The sequence below is a fragment of the Myxocyprinus asiaticus genome, chromosome 6, assembly GCF_019703515.2.
Source record: "Myxocyprinus asiaticus isolate MX2 ecotype Aquarium Trade chromosome 6, UBuf_Myxa_2, whole genome shotgun sequence".
In the NCBI taxonomy this organism is placed as follows: domain Eukaryota; kingdom Metazoa; phylum Chordata; class Actinopteri; order Cypriniformes; family Catostomidae; genus Myxocyprinus; species Myxocyprinus asiaticus.
The window spans coordinates 32045791-32065847 of NC_059349.1; the positions used below are offsets into that span (position 1 = coordinate 32045791).

Below are 20057 nucleotides of genomic sequence, written 5' to 3' on the forward strand. Positions count from 1 at the left end.
TTGTGTGTCTGGTTCACTAAGCCTTTCCTTTTCATAGCATGTTTGTGTGAGAAGTATTCAGTATTCTGAATGTTTTAAAACCTCCTGCCAGGAGGCTCTCGCTGTAACAATTACATCCTCATGACAATTTATTTTATTTTTTTTTTCTTTTTTGTTGAAGGCTTTTATTACAAATATTAAATCACAAAGTGTGGTACTATGGTGCTTTTGTCTCTTTGATCAAACTTCATGTTATGTGTGTAATGTGGAATCATTCACTGTCCTATTTTTACACAACAGTTTTTACGTTTACAGTCATGGTTTCAAGGTTGAAAATGGTTGTGCCAATTCGAATGAAATATTCATCATATTCCGTGGCGGAAGTGTGATGATATAAAGATGTTTAGTAGGATGATGGCTCAGTATATCACCCCTTGATTCATCACAATAATGAGTCTGGAACATCTGGCTTGGTGGAAGGGAATTAATTATCAGAGTTATACAAGACTTAAATGCAAAATTTAAAGAACTTGATTGATAGCTAAGGGTACGTTTACACCACAAAGATGTACTAAAAACGAAAAAGTTTTTCCTTTGCGTTTTTGAAAAGTTTCGCGTACAGACGACAACATTGTCAAAACGATCCCCGTTCACCCAGATCCGCGAAAACGACTAAAAACGCTGTATTATGCATTCCACTTTGTAAAGAAACACTACGCGTCTGCGCACAAGCATTCTTCCACAGAGCGGTGAATACAAACAATGAAGATGGCGAAAGCATCGAGCAATTTTGTCTGGACGGACGATGAGGCTGCTTTATTACTACAATTACTTTGCTGGAGAAGCGTCAATAAACTCAAAATCTTGAGCAGCACAAACACAGTCCTGTAGTCCGCCATTGTAGTTTTGAATGTCTCGCGCGTTGTTTTAAAGTACTCGCGCACATGCCTATAGACTGAACACGTAATACGCATGCGCATGACGTCATCGTTTTCACAAATATCGTTTTTGTATGTTTACACGGAGACGATAACAGCATCGTTTTCAAAAACGTGCACTTTGAGACCCGTTTTCAAAAGTTTGCGTTTTCAGGCTCCAAAACGCCGTTGTCGTGTAAACGAACATCCAAAACGCATAAAAAGTTTTTCCGTTTTAGTTGAAAACGTTGTCGTGTAAACGGCCCCTAATATTCCAATTTTAGATCTAGGATTTGATTAGAATATTGTTTTGCTATATCCATGTATTTATTAGTAAAACAGTGATCTAGACAAGGACCAAATGACCCCAAGCCATTATTTCATCTTATTTTAATATAAACCATGATAGAAATCGCAATGACACTATTACTTGGACATGTATATTGGCCCATGTTTTTTCAATGATAAGTAATTTGTATATGTATCAACCACAAATCATTTTACATGATGACTTGTATCACCCAAATTTACTGAGCTCTTGGGCTTCTGGGTATCATCATTCAGTACTAGACATATTCCAGTAATTTGCCCTAGTCCATGTCACTGTCATTTTGTCCTTTTGACCTTCACTGTATGATAATGGCATCGTGTGTTCAAAGACTCCAATTAAAGTTCAGGACCTTAGCAATATTAATATACAGTATATTGTGGGTTAGTCACATAAGCTCTCACAGTGCACAGTTATGCAACATAGAGTGTCATGTCAAAATTAGAGAAAGAACTGGCTTCTGTTCTCGGTTAGCAGCACTCACAATGGCTATAAGATCTAGAGGCAACCCTAATGCACAAATTATATTATTCAACCACTGGAATAGTGCTAAACACTATTACTATTATAACTTTGGGAATTTATCTAATATGAATAGGACTAATAAAACAGCCTAATAAGTACATATATGCAACATCTGTATATTTAGGAATGAACCATTATGGCATTAAGATATCAAAGTGGCCGGCAGGTTTTAGTGGCTAATTTTTCCTGAGTAATTTATCCAAATGTCCTCTAGGATGTGCTGTTTCTGATGTTGTTTGATCGAAAGTATTAGTAAAAGTGTTTGTTTAAATTGGCAATATCCACATAAGCCATGGATTATATAGCAAGAAAGCAACAATCTTAGTGTGACCAAAAACACAAAGTTAAAGTTGTTTAGGTATCTTTGTTATCAGTGTTTTTAAAAAAGGAAACGAGAGAACATCTTGTCCGCAAGAGCATGTTATTCCTACTGCATCCAATTAACCTTCCACTGATCCCATGATTAGGCTCGTGGAGCCATGGATTATGGTCAGATATAGGCAATCAAAGTGCAGAAAGTCACTGTGAATGTCCTTGTATCAAAGTCATTTAAAAATAAAAGTGATGAGTAATAATGTTGTAAGTTGCAAGTGTCTTTGTTGCATGATCAGACTTCAGCTGTGTAAGCCAAGTGTAGCACTATTGTTCATTAAACTGTTACACATTCTTGGATGCAAATTGTTGCAGCATTAGTTGGAAAATATACAGCACTGATTCCTTGGACAGTAAGATTACTGTTCTGCACATGTAACTGTGAAGGGGGAGGGGGGAGAGAGAGACCGACAGACTAAGGAGATTATGAAACTTGTCTCTAAACTGTGCTCTTGCCCATGCCAGACACAGCATTCTCCAATGGAAGTCCTTCATCCTCACATTGAACTTTGGGTGAATTCTCCAACTAGAGTCTGCATCCACAGATGGGATCACACAGAGCAAGTCAAGTGAAGAAAAAATGGGATAATTGACCTAAAAATGATCTTGGCTTTGCATACTGTATAATAATTGTGGAAACCAATGGTGGACATGGAACAAGGTTATCCAGTTCTTGAGGATCAGATGATATGGAAAAGATGACCACACAAGGTCTTTGACTTTTGGTGTTCAGTGCTTGGCAAAGTGCGAGTCACTCCATTTAATACCATTACTCATGTCAAGAACAAGTGCCGAGGATTACCACTCGCTATGTGAATCTCTGTGAATTCTGCAAGATTTTTGCTTTCATATTCCACCTGCCAGATCTAAAGCCACATGTTAAATGGTTCTAATAATTGAGAATGGGGTTGCTGGAGGTCTACTTCTGGTCAAAGATCGCCAAAATTTCTCCAGTGACAACCAAGTAAGAGGCTGCAATAATGAAGAGTCCTCGATACAGAGTTCCATTTTTGTGCAGCCCACAGAGGACTCTTATTTTGCAGATGATGAAGAGCACCATCATTATGATGAAGATGATGATGATGATGATGTCTACCAAGAATTTGAGGAGTTGGACTTTTCAAAACTGCCAGACACCAAGAGCATCGCATCAGATGATTCCTTCTACCCACCTGATGATTCATTCAACTATGAGAAATGTCCAAGCCCAGAGAGTCCTGAGCCACTCAGCTTCTTCAAGGCATGCTGCACTAACAATGCCATCATTGTCAAGATCATGATAAGGCAAGGTGTGACACAGGATGAGGTACGAGAGGTGGACAAAAATAACAGAGTAAGTTTTTATAAGATTTTATAAGAATATTATTTTCTGCAGTGTGTTATGTGGAACAAGTTTTCACTGAATTTTGATGCTCAGATCCAGTTCAAAGAAGTTTGATACAGCATGGATACATTTAAGCGAGATCTTGACTTACAACTATCTAGTTTAACTTTGGCCTTTTCCATATCGAGCAGCACAAGTGATTGAAACATTATTGATCATAAACATTCTAATGCAGCTAGAATTATACCCAACAGGTAGTTTAGGATAATCTGTGTTTAATATTACCGCCTAACATAATGCATTTTCTGGATACTGGCATAATAAACATATTACTTTCCAGGAGTAATTTATAAAAACGATGTGTTTAAAGAGTGACATTTTTGACTGGAGGAAGGCCCTTTCACTCCCCTTAGCCCCGAGAGGCTTACAGTTATGACAGTGTGGGTGAAAACGGTGTCATGTTTATGCAAGTCCATTATCATATCAAAGAGCCTTTAAGCATGCACGATCCTCGGAACGCTCCTCTGGGAATGGGCTCGTGCTGCTGCTGTCTCCTTCCTTCATAAATATCCACTTTGTGCAGAAATAAGGTCAAGACATTCATCTATACATGAATATGACATTAAATGCAGAATCTTAAAGGGAAGACATCTCCAATTTCCCTGATCCAGTTAGACGTTAAAATATTGTCAAACATTTTGGCTAACCGATTAAGTTATGACATCTCTTATACATATAGATCAGGTGGGGTTTATTCAGGGCTGCAGCTCTTCTGATGACATTAGGCGTTTCATCAATATCATGTGGTCAGTGGCGAATGATCAGTCTCCGGTCACTGCATCTCACTTGATGCTGAAAAGGCGTTTGATATGGTAGAATGGGATTATATTTTTACGCATTTGGAAATGTACGGGTTCAGGAATACTTTTATTGGTTGGATTAAGTTACTTTATAGACACTCGGTAGCGGCGTTACATACGAATGGATTAATTTCAGTTTATTTTACTCTGGATAGGGGCACCTGGCAGGGTTGCCCTCTTTCCTCATTATTGTTCTGTCTTGCCCTGGAACCATTAGCAGCCACGATAAGAAAGGAGGATGATTTTCCAGGGGTAATGGCAGGTGGTGTGGCGCATAAGCTTTTGCTTTACGCAGATGATATTTTATTATTTGTCTCCGACCCTACAAGATCTGTGCCTTGCCTCCACAGAATCATTTCCTTTTCTAAGTTCTCGGGATACAGAGTTAATTGGTCTAAATCCGAAGCTTTGGCTCTGACAGCGTACTGCCCGCTAATGGCTTTTAGGGCGAGTTGCCTTCCAGTGGCCCAAACAGGGCATAAGTATTTGGGTATTTTATTCCCAGCAAATTTGTGATTTATTTAGAGTTAATTTTGACTCTTTAATAAAAAGTTTTTCGAGTGATGTGGGCAGGTTAATGTTATTAAAATGAGTTGTATTCCAGAATTCAACTACCTGCAACAGTCTCTCCCTATAGATGTCCCCCTCTCTTATTTCAAGCAATTTGATAGCATAGTGAAGTCCTTCATTTGGAATGGTAAACATCCCAGATTACATTTCAGTAAGTTGCAAATGCCGATTGACAAAGTTGGGCTAGGCCTATCCAAGATTTTGTTTTATTATTATGCATTCAGTCTCAGACATTTGGCTCATTGGTCACTGCCACCTGAGAGAGAGCCCCTCCCTGGTTTTGTATTGAACAGGAAGTTCTTGCCCCTATTTAGCCATTGCAAAACCTTTCTATCAAACTAATCGGAGAAGTGAAGTTACACCCCGTTATCTCGCATTTGCACTCGGTATGGACAAATGTGTCCAGAGTGTTTAATTCGGACGTTTATTTAAATGTTGCCTCGAGCATATGGCTGAACCCAAAATTATGTATTAATAAGTCCCCTTTCTGCTGGTCAGAGTGGATTGTGAGGGAGGTTAATACACTCGGTGACCTGTATGAGAGTGGATTGTTGAGATCCTTTGAAAATTTGGAGATCTCAGTTCTTTAGGTATTTACAGCTGCGCCACCTGCTCTGTACTATTTTTGGGAGTAGTATACACCCCGCTAAAGCAGCAGATACTCTGGGAGTGGTGATTACTGCTTTTGGAAAAGGTCATGAGGCATCAGTGTATTACTCCCTGTTAATTCAGAGTCTGGGGGATGGAACTTTAACTTCTGTCAAGAGATTATGGGAGAAAGATTTAAACTTGGTATTGGAGGAGGGAGTGTGGGCTAGGATTTAAAAAAAACGTCAAGTCTGCATCTAGAGATGCAAGGGTGCACCTTATGCAATTCAAGATTTTACATCGATTCTATTGGACCCCCTCTAGATTGTATAGGCTTGGTCTTAAAGACACACCCACCTGCTGGCGATGCCAATCAGAAGATGAAGACACAACCCATGTTTTGTGGTGGTGTGTTAAGATCCAAGAATTTTGGTTGAAGATTCAGAGTTTTATGTGTGATGTATTGGGCACTCAAATTTCATTTTGCCCCAGACTCTGTATTTTAGGCAATGGGACAGTCATCAGTATAGGGGATAAACTTACAAAAATTGGGTCCTAACCAGTGTTATGATTGGCAGACAAATTGTTTTAAGGGGATGGAAGTCAGCTGGAGCACCCTCATTTCAAGAATGGTGTACGGAGATGGGGAGGGTGGTGGCTTTCGAGGAAGTGTCATGTAGAAGGCTGGGGAATTGGGATTCATTTGATGGGAAATGGGGCAGGTATTTGGCATTTTTGGAGGGCTCTCGGGGAGGAGCAGTGGAGAGAAGTTTAGGTTTAAATATGTGTGTGATGATTATTAATTTTGTGTGTGTGTGTGTGTGTGTGTGTGTCTATAATCATGTGTGACCACAGGGATGTTGTTGAGGGTCAGGGTGGGGTTGGGGATTAGGAGGGGGAGAGGTAATAGTGGGGGTTAAATATTGATTCTGTGTATATTTGTTTTGCTTTTCTTTATCTATATGAATCAATAAAAAATGTTAATCAGAAAAAAAGGGAAGACATCTGGCTTGGATGGCAACTGTGAGCAGAACAAAACATAAACATATCATATTGCTTTATGCTACACATGATGTGCCACATCGTGACAAATAGTGGAACGGGGTATGTTTGGAAATAGCATACTACCACAGTGTATATAGTACGTATACTGTGCACAGTATGTACATTTTCTGTATGCATGGAATGCATGCCAAAATGTGCAGTATATAACGGAGTACACGGCATACATTACTGTATTCCACAATGTAATGTACTTGACTGGACATTTAAGTTTTCAGTGGGATGAATGAACCAGAAGTAATATCAGCCATGTTTTTTAACATCACTTTCTTGACTCTTTATTTCAACAGACCATCCAATTTTAAGTGGATGATATTGAAAATTGGATATTGGAAACAACCCTTTTTATTTCCAAGGTGATAACATGCAATGTGATGAGGCCATGAGACAACATAGAGTACTGTTTTTATGGAATAATGCCAACTGTTTCACTTACAATTTTCTATAGTACTAAATAGTACTATTATACAGTGTATTCTGTGCAGTATTCAGTAAGTAGTAAGTTAATGTTCCATTCTCAATATAATCCTGGTCTTCAGTACATAAATAATAGTTAATGTTGACATTTTCATTTGTGTTTGTCCACCCACTACACATTATGTACTTTAAAGTATTTTGTAGTTTAAATGGAAGGGTCATTGTGAATTTGTCTACTTTTGACAAATCTTTGTCCAGACTTGATGTCCAGCTGTGATCTGCTTCTGCTGAAATCTCAGGGGTGTGCATCCAGCCAGCTAAGCCCTAAAACAGATGGGAGTTTGGATTGCAGTTCGAGATCCAGCCCAAGCAGATCATAATCATGCCTGAGCTTTTAAAAGGCTCTCTAAAGGCCCAGGCATACTCCAGAGTTTTTCTTCGTTCTTTGCTCAGAGCCCAAAAAAAAGTTCAAAACAGCTGAGCAATGGTATACTTTTTGCGAACATTCAGACACTGGCCATGCCACTGTGGGAGGCGTTTAGAGGAGAATTTAAATGAGGATGCACAAGTCTACATGTAAAATCTTAACTAATGTTACATTAAAATGTGTTCTTCCTCATTCTATGAGTAGAATTCACACGAGATCAGTAAAAGAATCTGTTTTAACCACTTGATGATTTAAAGTTATATTTATGCCGTAGGTCAGGGGTGTCAAACTCGGTTCCTAGAGGGCCACAGCAGAATTTAGCTCCAACCCCAATTAAACGCACCTGAAGCAGCTAATCAAGGTCTTCAGGAGTGCTTGAAGATTACAAGGAGGCATTTTGGAGCAGGGCTGGAACTAAACTCTGCAGGGCTGTGGCCCTCCAGGAACTGAGTTTGACACCCCTGCCTTAGATAATGTGTAATTTGTCATGTTTACATTCTGAATTCCGTATACACGGCCATAATATGCACTGGTTAAACTCAGTAATTTAGGATGACACTGATACTACTGCAAAGATTGGGCATAAAAGAGTGTTAATGTTCAGAATACAGACAAAATGATAAGAGAGGCATATCTCAATTTGGGCAGATGTGTGAATGGCTTTCAGCTGCAGACAGCACGAGTGAATAGGCACTTAGAGTATTTGAGTAGATTTTATTAATTTTGTAGACTAATTAATAAAAATTACATGACATGTTCTTGTAAAATGTCTCTACGTAAAGAATCGCACTAGGTAAGTTTGCGCCAGCTCGCTAATAACTCCGTACGCCAGTGTGTTCGTGTTGTCTGAGCTCCAGGTCACACCTACCGATGATGTGGACAAATGGCAGTAAGGTGTTTAGTAGCCAGTACAAAGTTTTCCTGAAGTTCGTCCTGGCGAGCTGTTACAAACCACTGAAACGAATGCAAAAACACCTTCGTTTTGTCCAGATTTCTTTCTAAATGACACCACACCCGTTCGTTCTTCGCTTTTGTATGAAGTATGCCAGGGCCTTAAGACATCAAAATACTACAGGGCCCCACTTAGACAGCGATTTTTGGAGACTCATACGAGGGAAGAAACTCTAATTTGTCCATTTAGACAGAGAACCATAAATGTAAAGCATAATTCCACTCAAAAGAGTCTGACTGTAGGCCATAAAAGACTAAATTTGAATCCACCACCTACTGTCATACCAAATTATATGCGAGAACTGAGGTGACTTCCTTCCCCAATTAATCATTTTCACTTAAATTGCATTGACTGCTACTAAACGCATCTGTCTGCCTGAAAATAGAATCCTGTAATAAAACACTAAATGAAGCATTACCTATTGGCCCCTCATTTGTGCCTGCACAGTGCGTGCCAATAATGAAAAAGATACTCAGTCACACTTTGCCGCCTTGTACAAGCATTGAATGTATTAACAAACATCTTATTCAACTTGGGGGGAAAAAAAACTTGATTTACATTCTATCTAGGACTGTAGGCATGGTGTATGACTCACTTCTAACTAACACAGCATTGTTTGAAAAATAAATGTTCCGAAGACAGACAGAAAAAACACTTTAACGGAAACAAACGGTTACTCACACACACATAGAAAAGGCTCTTGTTTCCTAAAGATGCAGCTCTGTGGCAGTAAAAGACATGTCTTTTAAGATTCTATGGACCATTTGCATTTAAATGTCTTTCAACCAACACAGACCCTGATAATGTTTTAACCAAATCTTATTCTACTGCTATTAGCACATTAGCACAGCGCCATTAAGCTCCAGTATTTAATGATCCCGTTTATCAGTCTTAGGGGAAACCTTTTTCTAATGCTGATTATTACAACATGTCTACTTTGATTCAGGCCTGCTGTCTGTATTGAACAGTTTCAGATTTCACCTTTGAGTCTGTTTTCACCTTCACCATTCTGTTGATCCCTGGCAGGAGGGAGCTTTAGAAGGCTAGAGAAGCTTTCCTTTACAATCACCTAACGACAGTGTGACATTTCCCTTCCCTGTTTGGTGTAACCTCACGTGAGCCATACGAAGTGTCATTGGGATCTACCACTCTGTAGAAATCGCTACATATCATAATACTGGCTCTTTACCATTAATAACATTTTGTGTTGAGAGCTATATTAGTTCTTAAATTTTGTTTACAAGGCAGCTGCGGTGAGGTTCAATTGACCAAGAAAGAGAGAGACAACATGAAGTCCCAAATTGTTTAAAAAAACAACATATTTTTGTTTAGCTGTACATCACTTTAAAATTTTATGGCTATGATCATGTTAAGTTTCTTGATTTTCTGGAGCATAGCGCTATAAATGCCAGCAGACCAGCACTCTGAGCCCACAGGGAACTCCATACTAAATCTTAGCTAATAGTCTTAATGGGGCTTACCATCTGCCAGTAGTGCTCTATTATATCTCAGTCTGGAGACGCACAAGAAAAGGGAGCTGCTTTGTTGTTTGAGCAATGCCAATGACCTCATGCATTTGTTTTGATTTCCTCTTCACACACACACATGCTGATTTACTTTGTGGCATTGCATGTGACACTGCACTTTGATTTGTTTGTGTTTGTTCCATGTGTTAGGATGATAAATCACACTTCTGCTGTTGCTTATGCATCTACATCATTTAACATTTTTCTGTTCAACCCATGTCATGTTATTAATTTTGAATATTGTTGGGTCTATGCAGCTCATTATGATTTTAATAAATTTCAGTGTTCTGTTTACTTTTGTACCATGAACAATTTTGGTATAGTGTTGCGTTGCCACTTAAGGTTAAATGTTAATTTCCAGGCAAAACCAGTTGAAAACCACTGATCTAGACATTAAAAAGAAACAAATTTTAAATAATAGTTTTTTTAATACCCATAGAAATTTGTCTTGATTTTGTAGTAATATGCATGGTCTGATCTAACAATACACTTGCCAGTCCAAACATGTTTGTAAAGGACACCAAATGTTCTAATTGACTCATTATCTTGCTAAGGATTATAAGCTCATCTATCTCATAGGTAAGAGGATCAAACCCATGTGTCGGTGACCTCAACACCCCTTGATGGATGAGGAAACTTGCCCTGCAACAGTCTATGTCATTAAATGAACTGCTATATAGTAGGGTTCAATTGCTTCAGTGCCTCCATAAAACACCTTTTAAAGTAATAATGGACATTGAAGAAAATGACACTTCTAGACTGTTGAAGTGACTCATATTTTTCCTCTCCACTGCTTAACAGACAGGTCTGATAGTGGCATGCTACCAGGGCTTCGTGGATGTGGTCATTGCTCTTTCTCAGTGTGCACTTGTGGACGTGAACTGGCAGGATAACGAGGGGAATACAGCTCTTATGACTGCTGCACAAGCAGGTAGGGGAAGTGACCTCAATTCTGCTATCAAAGGCTATTGCTGCTGTTTCCAATCAAAATCCCCCAGTATTTTTCTAAATATGTACTCCTGTGTCTTGGTACACTTACAAGACAAATAATTATGTTGGATTGACAAAGTCAACGTGTAGTTATTGTACCACAATCTTGTTCAAAATCCAACAAAAATTCCACTGTCTTACAGTTGAAGTCAGAAGTTTACATGCACCTTAGCCAAATACATTTAAACTCAGTTTTTCACAAGTCCTGATGTTTAATCGTAGAAAACATTGCCTGTCTTAGGTCAGTTAGGATCACTACTTTATTTCAAGAATGTGAAATGTCAGGATAATAGTAGAGAGAATTATTTCAGCTTTTATTCCTTATGTACACTTTGTAAGTATTTGGTAGCATTGCTTTTAAATTGTTTAACTTGGGTCAAACATTTTGGGTAGCTTTCCACAAGCTTCTCACAATAAGTTGCTGGAATTTTGGCCCATTCCTCCAGGCAGAACTGGTGTAACTTAGTCAGGTTTGTAGGCCTCCTTGCTCACACACGCTTTTTCAGTTATGGCCACAAATTGTCTATCAGATTAATGTCAGGGCTTTGTGATGGCAACTCCAATACCTTGACTTGGTTATCCTTAAGCCATTTTGCCACAATTTTGGAGGTATGCTTGGGGTCATTGTCCATTTGGAAGACCAATTTGCGACTGAGCTTTAACTTCCTGGCTGATGTTTTGAGATGTTGCTTCAATATATCCACATAATTTTCCTTCCTCATGATGCCATCTATTTTGTGAAGTGCACCAGTCCCTCCTGCAGCAAAGCACCCCTACAACATGATGCTGCCACCCCCATGCTTCACGGCTGAGATGGTGTTCTTCGACTTGCAAGCTTCACCCTTTTTCCTCCAAACATAACAATGGTCATTATGGCCAAAAGGTTCATTTTAGTTTCATCAGATCAGAGTAAATTTCTCCAAAAAATAAGATCTTTGTCCCCATGTGCACTTGCAACTGTAGTCTGGCTTTATTTATGGCGGTTTTGGAGCAGTGGCTTCTTCCTTGCAGATCAGCCTTTCAAGTTATGTCGATATAGGACTCGTTTTACTGTGGATATAGATACATGTCTACCTGTTTCCACCAGCATCTTCACAAGGTCCTTTGCTGTTGTTCTGGGATTGATTTGCACTTTTTGCACCAAACTATGTTCATCTCTAGGAGACAGAATGTGTCTCCTGAGCGATATGATGGCTGCGTGGTCCCATGGTGTTTATACTTGTGTACTATTGTTTGTACAGATGAACATGGAACCTTCAGGTGTTTGGAAATTGCTCCCAAGGATGAACCAGACAAATTTTTTTCTGAGGTCTTGACTTTAACATGCATCTATCTATCTGTCTGTCTGTCTGTCTGTCTGTCTGTCAGGCTCGTGACCACAGATATAGGTGTGGCAGATCTTGCTTTTTTTTTTTTTTTTTTTTTTTTTTTTACATTATTCAACTCATTATTCAAACACAAATTCTAAATAAGCACGCTTTATCTTAAAATGTTGACTTGTTGCAGATCAAAATCTAAACAAATGCTATTTTATAATGTTAAGTGGTGTTAAAAAACTCCAGGGAGGAGAGAGAGAGAAACAAAACTATCTACCAGCCATTTACACATTTTCACAGTAATAAAAAACTAAATTTTTTATAATGATAATGTTTTAAATAATACTACATTTAAAACAAAGTTTCAAGAGCCAAGGCTTTTTGACACAGTTTGTTGTCATACAAAACATACAGTACCTTATCACCTACCCTTATATTTTGATTGCCAAACAATTTTTTTTATGTCTGGCTTGTTAGGACTAAGTTTGCAGTAGAAATTGCACGCTGTTACACACGTTTATCGCTAATGCTCGCCATATCTGTCACACTGCTGATGCGCACTAATACTAGAGTTAACTTTGGTTTGGCACTATGTTCATAGGCAGATTAATTTCTGCGCCAATGGTTCTCAGTGAGGGCTCATTGCAGTACCATATTTGACCACAAATTTCTGTTGGAGGGGCACTGTGGAGTTTGGGAGGACAGCAGACTCTCTGCCCCACATGCTTGTAAATCTATATAAAACACAGTATAACGCAGCTTTCAGCTACATTACGACTTAAAAATAGAACAAAAACGTATAGTAGGCCTGCTTCTAAATACATATATCAGCATTTTGAACACATTTATGGGCAAACAAATTACATTGTCGGCAGTTTATAAAACCCCAATTCCAAAAAAGTTGGGACAGTGTGAAAAATGCGAATAAAAATAAAAAGGAGTGATTTGTAAATTATATTCAGCCTTTGCTATATTGAAAGCACTTCAACTACACATTAGATGGTTTTACCTTGTGAATTTAATTTTTATTTTATTATTATTTTTTTTTTAAATGTACAGTAATTTCAAATCAGTTTATTGCAACATGCTCCAAAAAAGTTGAGACAGCGGCTGTTTAAGACTAATAACAATCTGACAAGTTGAAATAAGGCGCTGTGAAACAGGAGATGTTAAACAGATGAGGCAATTGTGTCATAGTAATGTATACTGTACAAGGAGCCTCCAAAAACAGCCTAGTCCTTCAAGAGCAAGGATCATTCAAGATTTGTCAATTTGCAAAGAGATGCTTCAGCAAATAATCCAGCACTTTGAGAACAGTGTTCACCAAAGACAAATTGGAAGGATTTGGGGCATTTCACCCTCTATAGTGCACAATATAGTTAAAAGATTTGAGGAATCTGATCAAATCTCTGTGTGTAAAGGGCAAGACGAAAACCATTTCTAAATGCGCGTGATTTCTGATCCCTCAGACATCACTGTCTTAAAAAACGGCATTCATCTGTAATGGATATCATGAACATGGGCTTGGGATAACTTTAGTAAACCTATGTTAGTCAACACCACTCGCCGCTGCATCCACAGATGCAAGTTAAGGCTTTACTATGCAAAGCAGAAGCCCTACATCAACACTGTCCTGAAGCGCTGCCGACTTCTCTGGTCTCGGTCTCATCTTAGATGGAAAGCAGAACAGTGTAACTGTGTTTTTTGGTCAGAAGAGTCCACATTTCAAAAAGTTTTTGAAAAACACAACCGTCGTGTTATCCGGGCCAAAGAGGAAAAGGACCATCCAAGCTTTTATTAGCGTCAGGTCCAAAAGCCAGTGTCACACCAGGGGTGTGTCAGTGCCCAAAGCATGGGTAACTTGCACATCTGTGAGAACATCATGAATGCAGACAGATATGTACAAATTTTGGAGCAACATATACAGGTGCATCTCAATAAATTAGAATGTAGTGAAAAAGTTCATTTATTTCAGTAATTCAACTCAAATTGTGAAACTTGTGTATTAAATAAATTCAATGCACACAGACAGAATTAAGTCTTTGGTTCTTTTAATTGTGATGATTTTGGCTCACATTTAACAAAAACCCACCAATTCACTATCTCAAAAAATTAGAATATGGTGACATGCCGATCAGCTAATCAACTCAAAACACCTGTAAAGGTTTCCTGAGCCTTCAAAATGGTCTCTCAGTTTGGTTCACTAGGCTACACAATCATGGGGAAGACTGCTGATCTGACAGTTGTCCAGAAAACAATCATTGACACCCTTCACAAGGAGGGTAAGCCACAGACATTCATTGCCAAAGAAGCTGGCTGTTCACAGAGTGCTGTATCCAAGCATGTTAACAGAAAGTTGAGTGGAAGGAAAAAGTGTGGAAGAAAAAGATGCACAACCAACCGAGAGAACTGCAGCCTTATGATTGTCAAGAAAAATCGATCAAGAATTTGGGTGAACTTCACAAGGAATGGACTGAGGCTGGGGTCAAGGCATCAAGAGCCACCACACACAGACATGTCAAGGAATTTGGCTACAGTTGTCGTATTCCTCTTGTTAAGCCACTCCTGAACCACAGACAACGTCAGAGGCGTCTTACCTGGGCTAAGGAGAAGAAGAACTGGACTGTTGTCCAGTGGTCCAAAGTCCTCTTTTCAGATGAGAGCAAGTTTTGTATTTCATTTGGAAACCAAGGTCCTAGAGTCTGGAGGAAGGGTGGAGAAGCTCATAGCCAAAGTTGCTTGAAGTCCAGTGTTAAGTTTCCACAGTCTGTGATGATTTGGGGTGCAATGTCATCTGCTGGTGTTGGTCCATTGTGTTTTTTGAAAACCAAAGTCACTGCACCCGTTTACCAAGAAATTTTGGAGCACTTCATGCTTCCTTCTGCTGACCAGCTTTTTAAAGATGCTGATTTCATTTTCCAGCAGGATTTGGCACCTGCCCACACTGCCAAAAGCACCAAAAGTTGGTTAAATGACCATGGTGTTGGTGTGCTTGATTGGCCAGCAAACTCACCAGACCTGAACCCCATAGAGAATCTATGGGTATTGTCAAGAGGAAAATGAGAAACAAGCGACCAAAAAATGCAGATGAGCTGAAGGCCAAGGTCAAAGAAACCTGGGCTTCCATACCACCTCAGCAGTGCCACAAACTGATCACCTCCATGCCACGCCGAATTGAGGCAGTAATTAAAGCAAAAGGAGCCCCTACCAAGTATTGAGTACATATACAGTAAATGAACATACATTCCAGAAGGCCAACAATTCACTAAAAATGTTTTTTTTATTGGTCTTATGATGTATTCTAATTTTTTGAGATAGTGAATTGGTGGGTTTTTGTTAAATGTGAGCAAAATCATCACAATTAAAAGAACCAAAGACTTAAACTACTTCAGTCTGTGTGCATTGAATTTATTTAATACACGAGTTTCGCAATTTGAGTTGAATTACTGAAATAAATGAACTTTTCCACGACATTCTAATTTATTGAGATGCACCTGTATCTGTCTGTCTGTCTGTCTATTCCATCCATCCCTCCATCCCTCCATCCATCCATCCATCCCCTTAGAACACTTTTGTAACCGCTTAACATCACTCCAGGAACTAGCATGAACAACCACACTGAATTCAACCTTCAAATCTATCTTCATTTTCTCAATTCAGGACTCATACATTTTAACTCTGAATCTCTCATTAACTGCCCTTGTATTCGAAATAGTAAAAAAAAAACAAAAAAAAAACAAACAAACAAAAAAACTTCTAAGCCTTTTAAGACTCAGAACAGGTTTTGTCAAGCCAACATAAAAATGTGCCTTTTCTAGTTATATTTTATTTCTACATATCCCAGCTGAAAGAACAGCTTAGCATGATTTTTCAGACTGGCTGTGTCTTCTCTATGTCCTGAATTGTAGGCCACAGTATGATTACCAACTACTTGCTGAGCTATTTTCCTGGGCTAGACACTGAGCGCAGGAACTGCCATGGCTTCACAGCGATGATGAAAGCAGCCATGCAGGGTCGAGCCGAGTGTGTGCGGGTTCTTATAATGACAGGTACAGTATCATTAGCTTAAAAATGTATGTGGAATCTTAATTTAATTCATGCAAATTAATTTGACATTCTGTTCTTTCATGTTCATAAATTTCCCCTCAATACAGTCACCCCAAAAAGTATTTGAACTCTTTAGTCACTTTAAAATGTAGGAATGTCATTGGATTAGATAACAAAATATTAAACAAAGTAGCACACTCTTCAAGCAAATGTTCAGGTTTGTTCGGTTTTAAATTACTTAACAATAAAGTGTTCTAAATAATGAGAGTGATTATTTGAATACTGTGTTGTTGTCTATAGTCTATAGAACAAGTCCATAGTTAATGTGATAAACTCCATCTACCTGTATGGTTACTCTGCTAGGGCACCAGTTTAAACTGGAGGGGCACTGACTTGATACATTCCACTAAAAATCATCAGTTGATTAAAGTCATTGGAACAAGTCTGAGAAAAGTGTAGTTAGTTGTAGTGAAAGGTCAAAAGGTTGTCATTTGTATGCAGATCCCACGTGTTTATATTTTCATATCTAAAGTAATGACGTTCAGAAATTTTAAAGTGTGACTTACTGATAAGTGTTCAAATACTTTTTGGGGCCATTGAATAAGACATTTCAGATATTTTTTCTTCACACAGGTGCAGACACTGACGCTAGGGACTATGGCCGTAAGCTGACTCCACGAGAATGGGCCCTGTTCACGGGCCGCTATGAGACAGCCAACCTCATGTCTCGACTGATGGAACAACCATGTGCCGAACAGTTCTGCGACTGTTACCATATGGAGTGGCCTGTGCTAGACAAGTTGGTGGCTCAATCCAAGGAGCCCAAGTCTTGCTGGAGGAAGTTCTTGGAACACGCCTGTGACCTGTTCACCATCCGCATGAAGACCAACCCTGTGGATGAAGGTGTCATGGACTACATGGTGCGTATGACAACAGCACTGGCCAGCCCATTTATAGCCACAGCCTGTCGCACTGTGTGCCCGGGCAGCCCTCCGTGTGTGGGGAAACGTCGCCCGGCTGTACAGGACATTCTTCGTAAGCAGCGTCTGGCTGAGTTGAAGAACCTGGGGCCCGAGCGTCTCAACAACTACAAGCGGCTCTTCCAGAACTCCAGAGTGCAGCTGGTGCCGAAGAAGCAAAAGCGCCGTGCTAGTCTGCAGCCGCAGATACTGCGCAATGTCGCAATGGCCTCCACTGTGGCCTTCAGGAGAAGCAGCTTGCTACCTCTTCACATGATGCGCAGGAGTAGTGTGCGTCCAGGTTTGATGGTGCCTAAAGTCATGCTGTGCAAAGCTCCTCCCCCCACATATATCCCGGAGAAGCCTCGACGTAGGACTTCAAATGATTCACAACACCTACAGATCCCTAAATGGAAGTACAAAGCTCTAAAGGAGGAGAAAAAGAAAGCACAACAGGTGGATAAATTGAGATTGCCTGTTGTGAGGAAAAAGTGACATGGCTTTTGATGCCTTAGTTTGGGATCTGTTCCACTGTGACACCAATTTGAAGGCTAACCAAGCAGGCTTTTTTCACACATTTTGTTTTACAATCTTAATTTAACACAGTCATACCACAGTTGTGAATTTTGAAACTGTTGTGTGCTTGAAAGTAATTAGTACTTAGTAATTTTTTGTGCTAATTAATTTTTAAACGGATAGAGTAATAATAGAATAGTATTTAGGGATGCCTCAATATGAACATTTTTGGCTGATACCGATTTTAACCAAAAATGTATAGGCCGTTAATGATACCAATATTTTTGCCATCAGGTCACTGTTTTACTTAGGAATTTTGCTTTAAAAATGTACAAAGTTTAACAAAAGCTTTTTTTACTGTTCTAACAATAAATAATTTCCATTAAAAATGGATTGGATCTGATAAGCACAGGCCAAAGTTTTAAAGAGAGCCACAATGAAAGATAAATAGAAGATAAAAAATAACAAAATATGATAACATGATGATTGATATGAATATTGTTATTTTGTACTTCTGCTGACTGAAGCGCTAAATCCAGACTATATTTTAAAATGCAGCCTTTTAAGATTTAGTAACTGCGCAAGGCCATATTGTGATTTTAATCTTAATTTAGTCAATCATGCAGCATTAATGGATATTATACTGATGTCTCAAAAGTCAAAGTCTGCTGGTTTCAAATAATTTTGGATGGTTTCCTCATCATGTAGCCCATAGGGAAGTGCCGCTTCACAACTGTCACATCTGTTTATGTCGGTTTTTCTGCATTAATGTAAGAACAAGAGAATACAAATCAAATTAAGTGCCAACCCTTCTTCATATTGTGGCTATTATTATTTCTGGATTGTGCATTTTAATTCACTGAGTTTTTACAAAGTGTGATACTAATTAATTATAAATAAAACAACAGTTTTTTTATATTGGCATTTTCATGTAATAGCCGATATGCAGATGGTTTTAATTTGGTCTATAATTGGCTGAAAATATCGGCAGCCGATACATCGGTGTATCCCTAGTATTTTTGAAAAATATGTTTTAAATTATGTACACTCACACGAGATGCAGATTCCAGTCATGTCGGTCTTAGAGAAAAAGCTGCTTTATTCTACAAATGGTGCTGGGCGCACATGAGCGCTGCCATGTTGAGATCATATGACAAGCCGAATATTACTCTCTTGAAATTGGGCGCTTTCTCTTGCAATCATGGCTGACTGAGTTGTGCATTTTTACAATAACATCAGAAGCTGAGTTTTTGCTTGAAGCATTATCTAAACCGCTAGGTGGCAGAAAACATAAACATACATTTTACTAAGTGCACCTTTAAATATGTAATTTGCAAATAAACAAACAAGGACAGCATGAGGACAACTTTTGCCACATTAATTATACACAGGCCCACACGGAATCTGTAGAATTCTGCAGAAAACGAAGAATTGGATTGTCATTCATTCAAAAAAAATGTACACATGCCCCCACACCTTACGTGTTTCTTCACTAAATATTTTGGCTTAATTTATCATGATCAATACATGTTTAAATCTCCACAGAATTTGCCTAAAAATCAGCAGATTCAATATGGGCCTAATTATATGTCATTCGTCAAGCACACATCAACTTTAATGAAAGGAAACCATACCATGGCTCAAAAATGCAGATTCTCTGATGGATTTAAGGACTACAAATTGAACAGCTCTGTACTCTCATTTTTCTTGCCTGCCATTGGCTTTGGCTCCTCAGTTATCTAATAACACTATTTTTTAAGTTGTAATGATTTCAGAGAATCAGATACTTTTCTGAGTGTTCATATGGTAGCATAACTAGAAATGCACTAAAATATTCATGTGACGAGGAGGAGGGCATGGCCGGGCCGTGAATCAACTGATCAGCAGGAGAGCAAGTTAAAGGGGAGCCCGAGGCACCAGTTTGAGAGAGAGAGACGCACGTGGCCACGCTGCATGTGTGTCTATGTCCTTATGCTTTATGTTGTTTTAAGTTCATTTATATTATTAAAGTTTATGTTGACTGTTCAGCCGGTTCCCGCCTCCTCCTTGCCCATCCTTTAACTTACAATTCAGTATATTTTTCTTTGGCTCATCCACTTCAGATCTCATACTTGAAATATGTTGCATTATTTTTTTTTTTTTTATAATACTACTATTATTAAATGAAAGACTAAATAAACTGAATTGATATATGGAAAGTGTTTTATGCAGAAGCTGCTTGAACAAGGATGTTTTATCACACTGACATTCTGTGCAATATGCCTGCAAACTGTCTCCTCACTTATATATTTTGGCCTCTTTGAAGGTTAGTCCTTTGAGGCTGCTTTATAAACTGACTGCTTTGAAATCCTAACTCATGCTGCAATTATTGTGATGAAGAAA

General features: G+C 38.8%; 1 protein-coding gene across 1 annotated transcript; it reads left to right on the forward strand.

Annotated features, from left to right (window-relative positions):
• The first annotated feature begins 325 nt into the window (after window positions 1-325).
• LOC127443095 (ankyrin repeat domain-containing protein 33B-like) lies at window positions 326-19779 on the forward strand. The gene is made up of 4 exons (XM_051701601.1): window positions 326-3454; window positions 10649-10778; window positions 16062-16202; window positions 16834-19779. The coding sequence occupies exons 1-4, from the start codon at window positions 3005-3007 to the stop codon at window positions 17652-17654; spliced, it is 1542 nt and encodes a 513-aa protein (XP_051557561.1). The 5' UTR covers window positions 326-3004; the 3' UTR covers window positions 17655-19779.
• The last annotated feature ends 278 nt before the right edge of the window (window positions 19780-20057 follow it).

Coding starts and splice junctions, on each gene's coding strand:
- LOC127443095 (XM_051701601.1), top strand. CDS start 3,005: ATGGTTCTAATAATTGAGAATGGGGTTGCTGGAGGTCTACTTCTGGTC. Junction 3,455..10,648: donor AGGTGGACAAAAATAACAGA/GTAAGTTTTTAT, acceptor ACTGCTTAACAG/ACAGGTCTGATAGTGGCATG. Junction 10,779..16,061: donor TATGACTGCTGCACAAGCAG/GTAGGGGAAGTG, acceptor CCTGAATTGTAG/GCCACAGTATGATTACCAAC.